The 18491-nt window shown below is 55.9% G+C and overlaps 1 protein-coding gene across 5 annotated transcripts in view; it reads left to right on the top strand.

The window, feature by feature from the left end:
• Nucleotides 1-18491, top strand: part of KIF21B (kinesin family member 21B) — a 50814-nt gene that overhangs the window by 12844 nt on the left and 19479 nt on the right. For all 5 annotated transcript variants that reach the window (XR_012577153.1, XM_074528243.1, XM_074528241.1 and 2 more), the window contains exons 2-18: nt 2501-2723; nt 3820-4002; nt 6381-6530; nt 7389-7523; nt 7848-8015; nt 8456-8571; nt 9117-9312; nt 11367-11556; nt 11664-11727; nt 12992-13216; nt 13584-13665; nt 14117-14234; nt 15188-15379; nt 15933-16132; nt 16269-16376; nt 16847-16915; nt 17645-17874. Coding sequence is in view for 4 of the 5 variants with exons in the window: in XM_074528243.1 (XP_074384344.1) it covers nt 2501-2723; nt 3820-4002; nt 6381-6530; nt 7389-7523; nt 7848-8015; nt 8456-8571; nt 9117-9312; nt 11367-11556; nt 11664-11727; nt 12992-13216; nt 13584-13665; nt 14117-14234; nt 15188-15379; nt 15933-16132; nt 16269-16376; nt 16847-16915; nt 17645-17874 (2649 nt within the window). In the remaining variant the exon portion in view is untranslated. The remainder of the gene's footprint in view (nt 1-2500; nt 2724-3819; nt 4003-6380; nt 6531-7388; nt 7524-7847; nt 8016-8455; nt 8572-9116; nt 9313-11366; nt 11557-11663; nt 11728-12991; nt 13217-13583; nt 13666-14116; nt 14235-15187; nt 15380-15932; nt 16133-16268; nt 16377-16846; nt 16916-17644; nt 17875-18491) is intronic.

The raw sequence follows: 18491 nt of genomic DNA, 5'->3' as shown, positions 1-18491 counted from the left end.
AGAGGGTGCTGCCAGGGACCCCTGTACCCCCAAACACAGCCCAGAGCCCTCCTGGGCCTTGCTACTGGCTGGGTGAGGATCAGACACTTGTACATGAAGCTGGGCCAGGGCAGGTTTGGGTTGAATATCAGGGAAAGGTTCTTCTTCCCAAAGGAAGAACTTCCCCGAGGCTGGCACTGCCTGCCCTGCCAGGGACCCCCGTACCCCCCAAACACAGCCCAGGGCCCTCCTGGGCCTTGCTCGTGGGTGGGTGAGGATCAGAAACTCATGCACAAAGCTCTGCTAGGGGAGGGTTAGGTTGGATATCAGGAAAGGTTCTTCCCCAGAGGGTGCTGGGCACTGTCTGCCCTGCCAAGGGCACCCAGTACCCCCAAAACAGCCCAGGGCCTTCCTAGGTGGGTGAGGATCAGAAACTCATGCACAAAGTTCTGCCAGGGCAGGATCGGGCTGGATATCAAGAAAGATTCTTCCCCCAGAGGGTGCTGGGCACTGCCTGTACCCCCAAACACAGCCCAGGACCCTCCTGGGTGGGTGAGGATCAGAAACTCATGCATGAAGCTGTGTCAGGGCAGGATCAGGTTGGATATCAGGAAGGATTCTTCCCCCAGAGGGTGCTGGCACTGCCTGCCCTGCCAGGGACACCCTGTACCCCCAAAAACAGCTCAGGGCCCTCCTGGGTGGGTGAAGATCATACAGTGATGCACAAAGCTGTGCCACAGCAGGGTCAGACTGGGTATCAGGGAAGGCTCTTCCCCCAGAGGGTGCTGGCACTGCCCAGGCTCCCCAGGGAATGGGCACAGCCCCGAGGCTGCCAGAGCTCCAGGAGTGTTTGGGCAGCGCTGCCAGGGATGCCCAGGGTGGGATTGTTGGGGTGTCCATGCAGGGCAGGGTTGGATTGGATGATCCTGGCCAGCCCAGGAGATTCCTGATTCTGAGTCCCAGTGCACACTGTGGCTGCTCAGGTCTGGATGTGGCTGCCAGGGATGTGGTTTGAAGGAATTAATAGCTGAGTTTATGGAGCACCCGGGGACTGGAGCTGAGCACTCATTAGCACTAATGAGAGCTATCTGCACGGCTTTGGCTCCAAACTCCTTTTCCATGAGTCCCCTGGGAGCCCCCAGCTTCCTGCAGCCGGTGCATCAGCACGGGCAGAGCTGGGCAGCCCTGCGGAGGGGCAGAGTGTCTGCGAGTCCTGCAGAGGGGCAGCAGTGTCTGTGAGTCCTGCACAGGGGCAGTGTCTGTGCAGGTCCAGCTCTGCTCCCACATTCCCAGGCAGGGGTTGGGTGCACTGGGTGGGATGGGATGGGTGGGTCAGGCTCTGCCCGAGCCAGGAGCCAGCTCAGCCTCGCCTGTCCCAGTCCCATCTGCAAGTCCAAGGCTGGGGACAGCTTTTGGGCTGGGTGGTGCTTAGCTTCAAACGGTGAGGACTGTCTTGTCTTGTTGAGGTTTTGCATTTTGCATTTCAAGCCTTTGTAGCTGTGGTTTGCTGTGTCTGTGTCAGACTGAGCGGGGCTGTGCTGGCCTGGCTGCCCTAACTCTGCCAGGCTGGGGCTGATCCGGTGCCACAGCCCCTGTCTGTGCCCAGCCCTGCCAGGGGCAGTGGGGAGGATGAGCCAGTGCAGCTGTGAGGGGCTGGGGGCAGTTCTGGGTGCAGGCTCTGTGTGCCCAGCCCTGCCTGTCACCCATTCTTGGAGATGTCTGGTGGTGTTTTTGGGATGTGTCACCTCCTGGAGGTGCCTGGTGGTGTTTCTGGGATGTGTCACCCCCTGTTCTCAGCTGCAAACAGGTCAGGGTAATGGCTGGCTGCAGGAGCTGAAGCATCCCCTGCCCTGTATGCTCTCTATTGTCGGTCCCCTGCCTGCATGAGCCACATTTCCAGCGGGGGTTGTAGGATGTCCTGAGCTGGAAGGGACCCACAGGGTTCATGGCTCCAGCTCCTGGTCCTGTGCAGGACACCCTGGCAATCCCACTCTGTGCCTGACAACATTGTCCTAACACTCCTGGAGCTCTGGCAGCCTCAGGGCCATGCCAGCACCTCTGGGGGGAGAACCTTTTCCTAATACCCAGCCCTTGTACAGCTCCAGCTTTGCATTGGGTCCTGTCACTGTCACAGAGAGCAGAGATCTGAGCTGCTCCGTGTGAGGAAGCTGCAGACCTCAATAGGTCTGACCTCAGGCTGCTTTTGTCCAGTCTGAACAAGCCAAGTGACCTCAACTGCTTCACCTATGGTTCCTCAAGTCCCTTCACCCTGTTTATGCCCCACTCTGGACACTCCCTGGTACCTTTCTGTCCTTCTTAGACTATGGTGCCCCAAACTGCATCCAGCACTCCAGGTGAGGCTGCAGCAGTGCAGAGCAGTGAGGAGCAGTCTTTTTCCTTTGGTTGTGCTGGACTAGGCACTCTGGGACATGTCTCACAGGATGGGCTGTGCTCTCATCCTCAGGGCCATGCTGGTGTCCCCCAAGCCTGTGCTGCCCTCACCCTGCTTCTCTTCCCACAGGATCCGCCCTCAGCTGCCCAAAGAGAAGATAGAGGGATGTCACATCTGTACCTCAGTGACACCTGGTGAGCCCCAGGTGCTGCTGGGCAAGGACAAGGCCTTCACCTATGACTTTGTCTTTGACCTGGACACATGGCAGGAGAGGATCTACACCACGTGCATGGGCAAGCTCATCGAGGGCTGCTTCGAGGGCTACAATGCCACTGTGCTGGCCTATGGGCAGGTATGGGCTCTGCCCTCAGTGTGGGCTCTCCAGGGAGGCTGAGAGGGCACCTGGGGAGGCTGAGGAAGGTGGAGGGTGTTGAGTATTGATATATTACCAATATAGCCAGACAGAACGTGCCTGAGCTTTTCTGGCCCTTGGTGCTGAACCAAACAGTGGCACTGTGGTGTTTCACCCCACAGACACTTTGGGCTGGCTGGGTGTGTGGTGTTTCACCCCACAGATACTTTGGGCTGGCTGAGAGCTGCACTGCACTGGGCCCGTGGGGATAAGTCCAGGCCTGCAGGAGCTCAGGTGGTGCTGGGATGGAGCTTCCCCCCATAACAGGGGCTGCTCCTCAGGTTTCCCTCTGGCAGAGAAGCTTTGAGGTGATGGTGAAGGAAAGGAGTTGGTTCTGATGGAGGGTTTGGATGCAGAGCTTTATTCTGGCCCACAGGCCTCTGAATGCAGCACCAGCTCCAACAGAACTCTCTGAGCCTGTGGTTGCTGCTCCTTTAACCCCGGGGAGAGGGGCAGGGAAGGGGTAGGGAGCCACCAAGCAGGGACAGGAGGGGAGGGACAAAGGGACAAAGGACACCTGGATGGCCCAATGCCCCCCAGAAGTACAGGGCATCCTTTGAATCTGCCACTCGAGACCCAGCTCTCTGCACTGGGATGTGGTGCAAGAGTGACACTGAAGCAGTGACACTGGCAGCAGTGGGGACACATGAGCAGGAGTGTCCCTCCAGCCCAGGCTGAGAGGGGCTGCAGAGTGAGGATATGGATGGAGTCAGCTCTGGAGCAGCAGGGCTTTCCTGCTTGTTCAGCCTCTGCAAGTGACATGGAAATTAGGAAAAGTGAACTTACTAAGGTAATAGTGGATGATGAGACAGAACTTATATTTGCACCCTGTAAGGAGGTGAGATCCTGGGTGTGGAGAGAACAGAGCTGTCCCTGGTTGGGTGAGAGCTGGGGGCAGAGGTGGCAGGGCTGGGAGTGTGGGAGCTGATGTGTCACTGGGGGTCGCGGTGGCCTTTGTGGAGCCTGAAGTAGCAGAAGGAGAATATGGGAAGTATTGGGCAGAGCTGAGCCAGCTCCTCTCCCTGTCTCTGCACAGACTGGAGCAGGGAAGACCTACACCATGGGCACTGGCTTCGACATGAGCATCTCTGAGGAGGAGCAGGGCATCATCCCCCGGGCCATCAGCCACCTCTTCAGCGGCATCGAGGAGCGGCGGCGCGCGGCGCAGAGCCAGGGCCTGGCAGCGCCCGAGTTCAAAGTCAGCGCCCAGTTCCTGGAGGTGAGAGGCTAATGGCAGTCTGGGGGGCACCATGGCCCTGCCCTGCCCTTGTTCCTGTGCCTTGGGCTCCTCCAGATCTTCCTGGCAGAGCTGGGCCCTGTGACAGGCACGGGACTGGGGATGTGTGCTGGTGCAGTGGGGACTCGAAGCACCTGCATGGCTACAAACTGAGTGGAGGGAGCTCCCACCATGGGGAAGGGTCTTATGGCTGGGTCTCCTGGGGATCCAGGGGCTCTGGGCTGTCTTACCCCTGTTTGAGGTCAAGGATAGCCCTTTCTTCTCCTCCTGTTTCACTCTGGACCAGAGTTCCCAGTAAACAGGAGGAGAAGTGCCACTCTTGGGTGGGGAGGGGGTTTTGGGGAAGGACTGGGCTATTTTCCATGTCCTTTGTTGCATCTCTGACCTTGAGAATGCATCCTCTGCTGCCTCTGCCCAGGGTTCTCCTGTTCAAAACCTCTTCCATTAACTGCTTAATTCCCTGGAGAAGTTTGTCCTGGGAAGCACATGGACCTTGTGTGTTGGCAGTGTTTTTCGTGGGGGTTGCTCCTGGGCTGAAAAAGTGAAGAGGTGCAAGTGGGATCTGTTTTAAGGCCCCAGTGAGAAAGCACAGGGTGGTGCTGAGCAAAGCTGAGCCCCAAGCAAGCTTCATCTGGTTGAGGTTGAGGTTTTAAGAGGAGATGGGCAGGGAGGGGCCCTGTGCTGTGATCTTGGCTTTGTTTGCCATCACATCTGGGTGTCTTCAGATGCTGATGGCTTGGAGAGGGCCCAAAGTCACTTCCTTCCCACTTATGTCTTCATCTGCAGAGCCCCTGTGGTGCTGTTGTGTCCTCCCATTGCCATCACTTGGCCTGTCCAAGCTCCTGGTTTTCTGCCCAGGGGCTTCTCTTTAGGGATCCTTTGTGCTGGGGTGGAAATGGGGGCAGTTTCCTGCCTGTGCTGAAGTCCTGCATGGCTAAAGCAGCACATGGCCACGTCAGGCACTAGTCACCAGCTCTGCTGTCCTGGCAGGGGCACAGGACTTGTTCTGGCTGATCCCTGTCTTGTGACTTTGCTGCTGGGAGCAGGTTCTGGGAGCAGGTTTAGACCCTTGAGGAGCCTGGCAGCACCAGGGGCAGCAGGGATGGATTAGTCTGATCCCTTGTGCTGGCCAGGAACCTGCAGTCCTGGGGTGACCCAGCCCTGTGCACTGAGATGTGGGTGCAAGAGTGACACTGAATGGTGGCAGCAGGGGACACATGGGCAGGGGTGTCCCTAAACCCCAGGCTGAGAGGGGCTGCAGAGTTAGGATATGGATGGAGTCAGCTCTGGGTTTCCTGCTTGTTCAGCACCCCCTTATCCCCTGTACACCTGACAGAGATGCCTTGAGCTGTGATGAGAGTGGGGTTTCACTGGCTCCTGTGGCCAGGTGAGCCAGGAGGATCAGGGGGATGTGGAGCTCCTGGGTGTCTGCTCAGTGGAGCTGCTTGTGGGCACCAGAACTGGACAGGTTTGGGCAGCAGAGACCGACCCAAAGCTCAGAGCTTTGCATGGCAAGCTCTGGAGCACCAGTCTGATGAGGAGTGGGTGAGGGAATTGAGGGGCTCAGACTGAAGAAGAGGAGGCTCAGGGGGATCTTTGTCTCTACAGCTTCCTGACAGGAGGGTGGGGATGGATGGGGATTGAGCTCTACTCCCAGAGACAAGGAACAGGAGGAGAGGAAACAGCCTCAAGTTGTGCCAGTTGAGGTTTAGGTTGGATATTAGGAAAAATTCCTTCCCTGAAGTTGTGGTGTGGCATTGGCACAGGCTGCCCAGGGCAGAGGTGTAGTCACCATCCCTGGAAGTGGTCAGAAGATGTGTGGGGACATGGTTTAGTGGTGAACATGGCAGAGCTGGGATGAATGGTTGGACTCAATGGAATTAGAGGGCTTTTCCAGTGTGAAGAATTCCACAATTCTGTGCTTGTGCCTCCTCTGGTACACATGCACCAGAGTCACCGTCCCTGGAAGTGGTCAGAAGATGTGTGGGGACATGGTTTAGTGGTGAACATGGCAGTGCCAGGGTAAATGATTGGACTCGATGATCTTGGAGGGCTTTTCTAGTCTGAAGGGTTCTATGATTCTGTGCTTGTCCCTCCTCTGGTGCACATGCACACACCCCAGCTCCCCTGCTCAGCCTTGTAGGCAGTGTGAGCACACAGCTATGGGGGAGTAGCAACAGGGTGCCAGGGCTGCTTCTGCCAGTCCTGCAGTGCCAGGGCTGCTTCTGCCAATCCTGCAGTGCCAGGGCTGCTCCTGCCAGTCCTGCGATGCCAGGGCTGCTCCTGCCACTCCTGCAGTGCCAGGCTTGAGCAGCCTCGTGCTTCCCCTGCTCACCCACACCCACTGCTGCCCTGCCCAGCTGTACAACGAGGAGATCCTGGACCTGTTTGACAGCACCCGCGACCCCGACTCGCGCCACCGCAAATCCAACATCAAAATCCACGAGGATGCCAGCGGGAGCATCTACACCACGGGGGTCACCTCACGCCTCATCAGCTCCCAGGATGAGGTGGGTGCAGCATGGGGCACACACAAAGCAGGGGTGGCAGCTGGGTGCCGGTGGCCAGGGATGTGCTGTGTGGGGACAACTTGGTGAGGGGATGTCAGAACTCAGTGCATCCCTCCGGGTGTCCAGAGTTGCCAAGGTCCCCATTGGGGGGCTCAGAGACCCTGGCACACAGCCCAGAGCACCTGTGGGTTTGATTATGACCTGTGGAGCAAATTGCCAGCTTTGTATGAGGACCTGAAAATCGCAGAAGTTTAAATAATGTAAAAATAAAATTATCACAGGGTGAAAGGGTAGATTTTGGGATTTTTAGAATGGGGGTTTTGGGGACAGGACAGAGGAACTTGGGTGTGTCCAGCCTTTCTTCTTCTTCTTCTTGTTCTCCATTTTCTGCTGTGATGCTGGCACTTTGGGATTAGTTTAGAATAGAAGTGCACTGTCTAACATAAGTGATAAGTATTAGAAAGTAATTGTAAACATGTTATGGGTAGTTTGTAGTATAAAAAGACAGCACCACCCTGGGGATGGTCAGAGTCAGGCCTGTGGCTACCCTGCTGAGTGGATGTCAGCTGAGCAGGAGAAAAATTTTATAGATAAGAATTAATAAACAACTTTAAGAACGAAAACTGAAGAACTCCAGCTCGTTCTTCGGACACGCAGGCTGAAACAGAGACTTTTCACATATCTCAGAGCTGCCATTAACAGCAAAATTCCCGAGAGGGGGAGATCTCTCCCAGGGTGGGAGTGCAGTTCTGGGGCTGTTCTGGAAAAGGTCAGTGTGTCCACAGAGCTGCACAGGGTCTGTCCTGACTCCCTAGAAGGGTTCTGTAAGGTTTCCTTCCCTGCCTGGTGTCATTGCAGCTGATCCAGTGCCTAAAGCAAGGAGCTCTTTCCCGCACCACGGCCAGCACCCAGATGAACGTGCAGAGCTCCAGATCCCATGCCATCTTCACTATTTACCTGTGCCAGACAAGAGTGTGTGCCCGCCCAGAGCTGGTGAGATGTGCTCCTGCCTCATGGCCAGGCTGTTCTTGGGTTCCATACCCAGCTGATGCATGGAGTTCCCTTGGGAAGGGGAGGGGGTTTGAAGTCTAAGAGAAGCAGGGATTTTTCTTTCCAGTTGTATCCTGCACTGGGATTTAATGGGAGCTGAGGGTGAGCTGATCCTGGGCAGGATGGCTCAGAGCAAGCTGCTCTGGGATGCTGTCCCCATCTCTGAGGGGCTGGATATGGAGGGTGAACGTTCAGACTCTGGCTGATGTCTGAGTGAAGGCCAGGGAGCCTCTGGGGTGCTGACCCCTGGTGTGTCCCTGGCTGCAGGTGAATGAGGAGGTGAGCAGCCTTCTGGATGGATCCCAACCTGCTGCTGAGTACGAGACCTTGACAGCCAAGTTTCACTTTGTGGACCTGGCTGGCTCGGAGAGGCTGAAGCGGACAGGTGCCACGGGCGAGAGAGCCAAGGAGGGCATCTCCATCAACTGTGGGCTGGTAGGGCTGCACTGCTGGGCAGGGGGGCTGCCAGGGCAAAGCTTGACAGGAGAAACCTCTAACACTGCTGGGTGTTGCCTGGAGCTGCCCTGAGCTGTTGGGGTGCTGCTGTTGTGGCTGGGGTTTGGGCTGTGTCACAGTGCCAGTGGTGGGAGCACAGCTCTGCTGCCAAAGGAGACTCGTGCTGTGGGGAGGGTGCAGCTGGGCACAGGGGTGCAGCTCCCAAAAGGGTGAGATCTACTAATCAGAGTTAAAAAACCCACTCTGGGGCTTGGTGCTTCTTGTCAGTGCAGCATGGAGTGAGGCACAGCCCAGGCTAAGGGCAGCCGCACGCCTGCCCCTTGTGCAACCCAAACCTGTGCTACAGAGTGTGCCCCAGGCCTGATGTGCTGTATCCTCAGCCTGGGCTGAATCTGGGGGGCTTCCCTTTGTGTTGGTAGCTGGCCTTGGGGAATGTCATCAGTGCCCTTGGAGACCAGAGCAAGAAGGTTGTGCACGTGCCCTACCGCGACTCCAAGCTCACCCGCCTGCTGCAGGATTCCCTCGGGGGCAACAGGTAAGGGGGTCCCAGGTGGGGGCTGAGCTTGGGCTGAGGGCTGCAGGGGCTGTCCCCCTGCCCATGGGGCTGAGGGGGCTCAGGAGCTATGGAGGAGCTGTCTCAGGACAGAGAGAGATGCCTTCTTCCAGGCACAGCATGACTTTGCAGATGTAAAGACATATCAGCCTCAGATGCAATCAGCAGCTTTGGCAAAATCAGCTGATGCAAAATGCTCCTGAGCCCTGACAGATCTGGGACTTGGCAAGTGTTGGTGCCCAGAATGGGATTGAATTCCCTGCCTCTTCTCCAAAGAGGGAGGCATTGAGGAAAGGCTGCTTTTCCCAGTGCTGTGTGATGTGCTTGAGGGGTCTTGTAGGTGCTCAGGCTCTGGGAGGGATGAACCCAGTTCATACCTTGTTTTAAAACCCAGAAGGGCCCAGGATGGGCTCCCATCCAGGACGGGTGTCTGGGGGCACGTGCTCTGTGCTGAGCCCTGAGTTTGCACCTGCTGCATTGCTGAGCTGTGCAGGGACTGTCTTTCACCCTGCCCTTGCATCCCCAAGCCAAACCATCATGATTGCCTGCGTGAGCCCCTCTGACCGGGATTTCATGGAGACCCTGAACACGCTCAAGTACGCCAACCGCGCTCGCAACATCAAGAACAAGGTGGTGGTGAACCAGGACAAGACGAGCCAGCAGATCAGCGCCCTGCGCGCCGAGATCGCCCGGCTGCAGATGGAGCTCATGGAGTACAAGGCAGTGAGTGGGGCCAGGTCCTGCTGTCCCCAGCAAGGGAAGCACTGCAGCCAGCTGTTCACTGCCCCCAGTGGGAGGGGGTGTCCCTGCTGAGAGCAGTTTGCCCCTGAGCAGGCTGTGCGGGCCGGATAGCTCAGTCCTCTATGGGACAGACTGCCCGAAACCCAAGCAGCTCTCAGTCACTGCCTACCTTTAGCAAGCATAAGGAATATCAGCTCTTTAGTGATTATCAGCTCTTTGAGTTCAGCTCTTTGCTTGCTAAGGCACCGCTGGCCAGCCGGCAGATGCAGAGAGAGAGAGAGAAGGCTGCTCTGGAGTTCCACAGTGATGGCTTTATTGGGGATCTGTCAAGGGCTCCAGCGATGGCTCTTCTGGATACCCCTATACCCATTATATAGGGTATAGGGGTATCCAGAATTGTCCAATAGCAGGGGTTAAGGAGAAGTGACCTATAGGGTTACAGAGAGATAAGCTGGGGTCTGAAAGGCAGAAGACAGGGGCTTGCCATGACTTGGCATTTCCTGTCTTTAGGCCTCTGCTCTCCACGGGGCCCTGTGTTCACAGGGAAGAGATGAGGATCTGACTCCATGTTTCAGAAGGCTTGATTTATTATTTTATGATATATATTATATAAAAACTATACTAAAAGAATAGAAGAAAGGATTTCATAAGAAGACTAGCTAAGAATAGAATAAGAAAGAATGATAACAAAAGCTTGTGGCTTGGACTCTCTGTTCGAGCCAGCTCACTGTGATTGGCCATTAATTAGAAACAACTACATGAGACCAATCGCAGATTTACTTGTTGCATTCTACAGCAGCAGATAATCATTGATTGCATTTTGTTCTTGAGGGTTCTCAGCTTCTCAAGAGGAGAAATCCTAAAAAAAAGATTTTTCATTAAAGATGTCTGTGGAGGGGCCCTAGCAAGCCCATGGCCTGCTACAGTGGGGGAGAGAATTGGGAGAGTAACAGTGAGAAAATTCCTTGGTTTAGATATAGTTTAAGAAGTAAAGCAAACCAAGGAACTCATTCCCCGTGACCCATCACAGGGAGATGTTCAGCCATGCCCAGCCCAGCAGAGCTCTGTCAAGTGTAACAGTGACTTGGGGCAACATTCCAGGCATTCCCTGTTTCTTCTTCCTTCCCCCAGCTTTATATGCTGAGCATGACATCCTGTGGTTTGGGATATCCCTGTGGTCAGAGAGGAACAGCTGTCCTGGCTGTGTCCCCCCAGCTCCTTGTGCACCCCTGGCCCAGCGCTGGTGGCTCAGGGTGAGGGGCAGAACAGCTCCTGACTCAGCAGGAGCTGAATCATCCCTGTGGGATCAGTGCTGTGCTCAGCACAGATCCCAAACACAGCACCACACAAAAGCTGCTGTGAGGAAAATGGACTCCACCAAGGGCAAACCCAGCTGATGGAGCAACCCTGGTGAAGGGGCAGAGACAGGTGCAGAAAGGCCCTTTCTTCTGTTTGAGTTGAGGCAGGTTTAGTGGGACAGACCCATCCCCTTCCCCCTAGAAGGAACTGCTAGGAGAAGTCAGGAGGCTTAAGAAACAGAAGCTCAGCTCAGGACCTTGGCCAGGTTTTAGGGGTGGTAAGGCAGGGAGAAGCCCTGAAGCCTCTCTGACCCTCTACATGTTCAGCTCAGGCTTTCTTGGTCCCTGGATTTGTCCCTGCTCTCTGTGTGGGGCTTCCCCCAGGGGTGCAGTGGTGGGTCTGTGTGTCCCAGGTGTGTCTCTGTGTGTCCCAGGTGGGTCTCTGTGTGCCCCAGGTGGGTCTCTGTGTGCCCCAGGTGGGTCTCTGTGTGTCCCAGGTGTGTCTCTGTGTGCCCCAGGTGGGTCTCTGTGTGTCCCAGGTGGGTCTGTGTGCCCCAGGTGTGTCTAGGTGCCCCAGGTAGGTCTGTGTGTCCCAGGTGTGTCTCTGTGTGTCCCCCAGGTGTGTCTCTGTGTGTCCCAGGTGTGTCTGTGTGTGCCCCAGGTGGGTCTGGGTGCCCCAGGTGTGTCTCCGTGCCCCAGCCTGCCCTGCCCTCAGGGGCTGCCCTCCTGTGCCCCCAGGGCAAGCGTGTGATCGGGGAGGATGGCACGGAGGGTTACAGCGACCTGTTCCGGGAGAACGCCATGCTGCAGAAGGAGAACAGCGCGCTGCGCATGCGCGTCAAGGCCATGCAGGAGGCCATCGACGCCATCAACAGCAGGGTCACCTACCTCATGAGCCAGGAGGCCAACATGATGCTGGCCAAAGCAGGTGGGGCTGGGCTGTGCATGGCATGGGGGGCCAGCCCAGGGAGCAGCTGGGCCGGGGGCTGGGGGACAGCAGGGTGTGCCTCTCTCAGCGGTGTCTCTGTGCTGCAGGTGATGGGAACGAAGCCATCGGCACCCTGATCCAGAACTACATCCGGGAGATTGAGGAGCTGAGGTGAGCGGGCACACTGCTGGGAGGTCTGGGCTCCTGGGGCCAGGGGCTGGGGATGGGGGGCTCACACAGTTCAGTGCTGTGTGATTTCCACTGCTGCTATGCAGGGTTGAAGGAGGCCCAGCCTTGGTGGCAGGAAGTGCTTTGGCTATTGTTGTCTTCGGTATGGGCATTGGTGGTGAGGCAGAGTGGAAATTTTCCAGGGTAGAAATCTATTTTGATTTAGGTAGAAGGTACATCTTTAAGTATGTAGCTTGTTGTGTAGTCTGGCTGCAAAAAGCCTAGGCTCAGAGAAACTGCTTCAGTGAAAGACAGAGATAAGAGGGGGCAGACAGAGAGTGATAGAGAGAGACAGAGACTGCTGTGTGAGCAAGTCAACTTGACTTAAGAATTCTTTCTGATAAAGAGGAACTACCAGCAAATGTACACAAAATTTGTAAAAATTAATATATATAAACCTATTGTGAAATTGTATGCATATGTATCTGAGAGAGAGATAAAAAAGAACCTGAAGTTCCCAGAAGTACACATGTCATTTTGAGGGGAACGATTCCCACATGCGTCCAGCGCTGTAATAAACACCCCGGCTTTACAACTTTCACAAAAGTTGTGGAGTTTTGATTATCTCCGCAAAACAATGGAGGGGGAAGTTCTATTGGAAGTGCCTGGGGTCTTCCAGGGACTGCTGCCTCCCAAAGGTGGGTCCATGCCACCCTGCTTGATCCTGGTACCCTGTCTGGCAGCACTGTGGCTTTCTGACCCATCAGTAGATGGAGTGGCTTAGTAGTGACTGTCTCTGGCTCACACCACCTGAGCACATCATGTTCAGTCTGTAGAAGACTCTGGGGAGACCCTAGAGCCCCTTCCACTGCCTAAAGGAGGCTATAAGTAAGAGGGAGAGAGCTGTTGTTTTGGTTTTTTTTTAGTGTGGACAGGTAGTAATGGGACAAGGGAAAATGGCTTTAAACTAAAAGTGGAGAGATTTAAATCAGAAGTTAGGAAGAAATTCTTCCCTGTGAGGGTGGTGAGGCAGAGGCACAGTTTGCCCAAAGCAGCTGTGGTTATTCCACATCTGTAAGTCTATGGAGCTTGAAGCAACCTGGTCTAGTGGAAGGCATCCCTGCCCCTTCTGTAGCAGCAATGTGGAATGAGATGAGGTTTAAGGTCCCTTCCAGTCCAAACCACTCTGTGATTCTAAACCCAGGCAAGACCCCCTGTAGAGCCAGTGGGGTGGCCCCTGTTGGACTGTGCTGTTTGCACTCCCCAGGACGAAGCTGCTGGAGAGCGAGTCCATGAACGAGTCCCTGCGGCGCAGCCTCTCGCGGGTCTCTGCGCGGGGCCCGTTCCCCGTGGGCTCCTCCCCGGGCCCGGGCCTGGCTGGGATCTGCAGCCCCGCGGCCGCCCTGGACACCGAGGCCTCCGACGTGCTCCGACGGGCCAAGCAGGACCTGGAGCGCCTCAAGAAGAAAGAGCGGCGGCAGCAGAGGAAGAGGTGAGGGGAAGGGGGAGGCTGAGTGCTGGTCTGTCCCTGTGGGGTTGGGTCTCCTCTGCTACAGCCAGAGCCCACACACCTGCATTCCCTTCCCAAACCTTCCCAAACCTTCCCAAACCTTCCCTTCCCAAACCTTCCCTTCCCTTCCCAAACCTTCCCTTCCCAAACATTCCCTTCCCAAACCTTCCCTTCCCCTCGTCTCCCTTCCCCTCGTCTCCCCTTTGTCTCCTGTTTCCCATCACGTAATTCCAGAGACTGTTTTCCCCCAAAGGGTCCAAAAGCAGCAGGGAGGGGAAGGTGGCCCAGCAGAAGCTGTTTCTGGCCTCTCTCATGCTGGGACTCACCAGCCCCCCTCTGTTCCCCCTAGCCCAGAGAAGGAGGCGTTTAAGAAAAGGCAGAAACTGCAGCAGGATAATGGGGAGGAGACGGATGAGAACGAGGTGGAAGAGGTGAGTGAGCATTGTGCTCATGCTATAAGGGGGGTTGTCTGGGTGGTGGAGCACTGAAATTGCCACCCATGGGACAGGGACCAAGCTCAGGCTGGAAGGGTCACTCTGCTGAGGGCTCCATGCTGGAGCAGGGTGGAAGCTGGATACTCCCCAGTCAGCCTGGATGTAGAATGAGGAGTCCATGTTTTTGGGGGCTTGGATTTAATCAGCATAGATGAAGAGGGGTCAGCTAGGAAGGGATGGATGGGTCAAATTGCTGTTCCTCTCAACAGGATGTGCTGGGGGTCCAGAAATGGTGCTGCAGCCCCTGGGCATGCTGTGTGGGAGGCTGAGTCCCATTTGGGGGGCTGTGGCCCATTGCTGTAGGGTGAGCTTAGGTTTGGAGGAGGGAGAAGCTGTGGGGAGAAGGACAGACCATCCTGCTGGCTGAGATTAGGCACTCATCTCTTAGGAGGAGGAAGAACAAGATGAGAGTGGCTGTGAGGAAGAGGATGGGCGCGAGGATGAAGATGAGGACTCGGCCAGTGAAGAGAGCCTGGTGGACTCGGACTCGGATGCAGAGGAGAAGGGTAAAGTGGAGATCTGTGTGCAGCCATGGGCATGGAGGGGCACTTGCTGGCATCTCTGGCAATGAGCTCTGGTCTGGGGGAGGCAGAGCTCACCATGCCCCAGCCATGCCTGCTCTGTGGGATTTGGAGAGCCCCAGGGTGCTGCAGTGCTCTGTGGGGGCTGCTGCTCCCCAGCAGTGGGGGTTCCCATCAGCCCTCTGCCCTCTCCATGTGCTGTGTGTCTTGGTTTGGAAAGGCAGGAGTCTGCTAAGGAAGGCAGGAGCCTCCCCTGAAATGGAGAATGTAAATCCTCCTCACCCCTCCAAATTGCTATAAATTTTAAATTAAGGGGCTCTCAGGCAAAAATATGGGAGCAGGAAATAACAGTTCTTTAATAGGGAAGGGGAAAAAAAAGGATAAAATAAACAATGCAGTAAATCAAAACAACACTGCCAGAGTCAGAACCCAACCTGACACCCTGTGGGTCAGGCTGTTGGCAGCAGTCCCATTGGAATTGTGGCTCAGCCCTCCTGCAGTGTCAGGGCTGGTTCTGCTGGAGCAGGGATCCTGGAGAAAGGTGCAGTCTCTCTCTGAAGATCCAGGGGAAGAAGAGGCAGCTGCTGTTCCTCTGGGCAATCCAGTGGAGAAAGCTCAAAAACCTCTGGATTATATCCGGGTAGGAATGCTTGGCTCCTCCCTCTGGGCTCACATCTCCCAATGGGATGCCGTAGTTCTTATCAGTCAAGCAGGGACATTCAATAGTCTGTTATCAGCACATGTCCCCTCCGAGGGAGGTGTGGTTGTGGTCACTCAGAGAGAGAGATAAAGCAAACTGCCCACTGACAAAAGATAATCTGCCATACAGATGGTAATAGAAAACATCTTGCATTGCAATTTTCGACACTGTGACTCAGTGGGGCCATGCAAGTGATGCTCCCCATGGTTCCCAGCCTGACTTTCTCCTCTGCCTCCAGCTGTGAATTTCCAGGCCGACCTGGCAGATCTGACCTGTGAGATTGAGATCAAGCAGAAGCTGATTGATGAGCTGGAGAACAGCCAGCGGCGGCTGCAGACCCTCAAGCACCAGTATGAGGAGAAGCTGATCCTGCTGCAGAACAAGATTCGGGACACGCAGCTGGAGCGGGACCGTGTCCTGCAAAACCTCAGTGAGAACTGCCTCACCCTTGGGATCCCATTCCCAGACCCCAGTTCCAGCTCAAACCCAGCTAACTCTAAGTCAAAGCATCCAGCCCTTGCTCTGGTAGAGCTTTGCCATCCCGCTGCTTCTCCTTGAATCCCTGGTGCCCCCAAGACTCTGCTTGCCTTGCCATGGGAGCAGCATCAGTCAGCTGCACAGCTCTGCACCCTGCTGGTGCTGCAGAAGGGTGGCAAAGCCTCTTCCAGCCTTGAGCACCACTTCATGAGCTGTGGGGACTCCTGGGGAAACAGAGGCACAAAAGAGCCAGTGGTGTGGCTTAAACAGGGCAGGGTCACCCCTGTGTGTGGCTGTGTGTCCCAGTCTGCAGCTCTGCTCAGGCCAACCCTGTATCTCCACTCCATGCTGAGTTCTTCCAGCAGGATTCCCAGACAGACCCCGGTTCCTGATGGGTGAGGGGGCTCAGATGGGACAGGAGGGTCACAGTGCTTGGTGCCTCCAGGCAGGTCTGTGGGTGCAGGAGGGTCCTGGGGTGCATTGCGAGCTCTCTCCCCACCCACCAGGCACCATGGAGTGCTACACCGAGGAGAAGGCCAACAAGATCAAGGCAGACTATGAGAAGCGGCTGAAGGAGATGAACAGGGACCTGCAGAAGCTGCAGGCAGCCCAGAAGGAGCACGCTCGCCTGCTCAAGAACCAGAGCCGCTACGAGCGGGAGCTGCGCAAGCTGCAGGCAGAGGTGGCCGAGATGAAGAAGGCAAAGGTACCTGGATGTGCCGGGGCGGGGAGGAATCCTGGCCAAGCCTGGAGCAGCGTTTTGCACTGTGGTGGCAGCGCAGAGCGCTGTGTGCTGGGTGTGGGGTGCCCCGGGGCGGTGGCACAGTGGCCCCTCCTTGCAGGTGGCGCTGATGAAGCAGATGCGGGAGGAGCAGCAGCGGCGCCGCCTGGCCGAGACCAAGAGGAACCGGGAGATCGCACAGCTCAAGAAGGAGCAGCGCCGGCAGGAGGTCAGAGCCCGGCTTGCCATATGTGCAGGAGGCATGGAGAGGGGATACTTCAGAAGCAGGGGGAAGGACCACAAGGATCCCCAACTCCCTGCTCTGGGTTATCAGCCTTTTTGGAGGTGTCTTGGGCTGCCAAAAGCCTCTGCACTCTGCCTCAAGATTGTGACTGGTCTGGCTGGGGAGGGGGTTTGTCCTGCTCTGGCACTCCAGGAGCTCACAGATAGCTTGGTGAAGCCTCACTGGAGGTCCTAGCAGAGCACAGCTGGATGAACAGCTCCCAAAGGCTTCCCACTGCTCCTGTTGGAGTTGTAGGGGATGCTGTGAGAGGGGAAATGTGCAGCCAGAGCCAGCTCAGGGCTGGGAGCCTGTTCGTTGTTAAAATCAGGAGTGAGACTATGCCAAAGGGAGCACTGGGACTGCGACCACATCTGGGCTGGACCTCAGGGGTGTCTTTTTCTTTCTCACTCCTGCAGTTCCAGATCAGGGCTCTGGAATCTCAGAAGCGACAGCAGGAAATTGTGCTGCGGAGGAAAACGCAGGAGGTGAGGAAAGGGGGTTTCCTCCACACAGCCCCCAGCTTCCATGGGGGTCTGGGCCCCAGTGCTTGGCTCAGAGAAATCCCATCTTTCAATAAGGCTGGCTTTGGGAATGGGGTCCCCAAAAGGCAGGGAGAGGTTTTATGGCTCAAGAACCAGGTGGGAAATGGATGTAGGCAGCAGCAGAGTTCCCCATCCCCAGCAGCAGAGCCTGATAGCGGTGGGGGGGGTTTGAGGGAGGAGGGGGAGCCCCATGAGGCACAAATATCCCTGGGCTTTGCTGCTCTCAGACCTGTGGGGACCTGGGGGTGATACCAATGTGTTTAGGCTGGGTGGGGCTGCCCAGCTGACACCATTTGCTGTTCCTTTAAGGGAGTCCCCCCTAAGCTGTGTGTTCCCTGGTAGCAGCAGGCAGGCAAGGAGACTCCAGATTAGGTGAGGATTTATTGGGGGTCCCACCCCTGGGAGCAGCAGGGTTTCTGAGGGAGAAGGGGGGAAAGGGGGAGAGAGAGGGAGAGCCTAGGGGGAAAAGGGCCAAGAGAGAGCCTGGTCTCCCTCGCACAGGTTAATAGCAGGCACGGAATAAGCCTTGGGTCAATGGGATTACAGATCCGTGACACTTCAGGGGAGGATCACAGGCTTGGAACAAACCCTACATTTTCCAGGGGTGAGACTGAGCATACATTAAACTAAAATGCAACACCACAGACCCTCTCCTCTGTCCTCCCTGGGCAGGTGTCAGCGCTGCGCCGTCTGGCCAAGCCCATGTCCGACAGGGTGGCGGGCAGGACGGGCCCCAAGCCGCCCATGCTGGACTCAGGGGCCGAGGTCTCGGCCAGCACCACCTCCTCCGAGCCCGAGAGCGGCGCTCGCTCCGTCTCCAGCATCGTGCGCCAGTGGAACAGGAAAATCAACAACTTCCTGGGAGACTCCTCGGCCTCCATTAACGGGGCTCGGCCTGCCAGGTCAGGGCAGGGATTGGGTGGTCGGGGGTGAGACATCGCAGGGATCCCATGCCTGGCTTTTGGTGGGTGGTGGAAATTGCAGGGTGGCTGCTTAGTGTCCACTTGAGCCATACTAAATCACTGATCCTGTGATAAGCTATGCTGGCGGAGTGTGATTGTCACCTGGGCTTGAGGTAAAAGCTGGCCCTCAATGAGGATTAAATGTTGTGGCACAAACCCTGCTGGACTCATCTCTTGTCCCGCTTTGCTAAGAGGAAAAGTTGGGTGATATGTGGTTTTCTCAAGCCAGGTCTCATGAGCTCTCGTAGATCTGTATCACACCCAAGATAGCTCAGCTACCTTAGAAGACGTAAAATCAGCAGGATGGCTTCTGTGATAGTGTTGGAAACAAAAGTTTTAATAAAGGCAAAATGACAAAACTTTTTGCAGAGAAGAACCAAGCCAGGTGCAAGAGGTTCTTGCTCCTGGTAAAACACCCCACAAAAGCCATTAGTTTCTTTGTCTTTTCTTTTTTAATAAATTGCTTAGGCAGGACTTTTTAGCTCCTGTCCAATTGGCTATCCTTAAGTTTGAGGTGAAGTCCCCCAAGTCCTATGAGGTGTCTTTTTACCTAATCA

The sequence above is a fragment of the Zonotrichia albicollis genome, chromosome 28 (genome assembly GCF_047830755.1).
Source record: "Zonotrichia albicollis isolate bZonAlb1 chromosome 28, bZonAlb1.hap1, whole genome shotgun sequence".
Lineage (NCBI taxonomy): Eukaryota > Metazoa > Chordata > Aves > Passeriformes > Passerellidae > Zonotrichia > Zonotrichia albicollis.
This window is presented reverse-complemented; position numbering and strand designations above follow the sequence as displayed.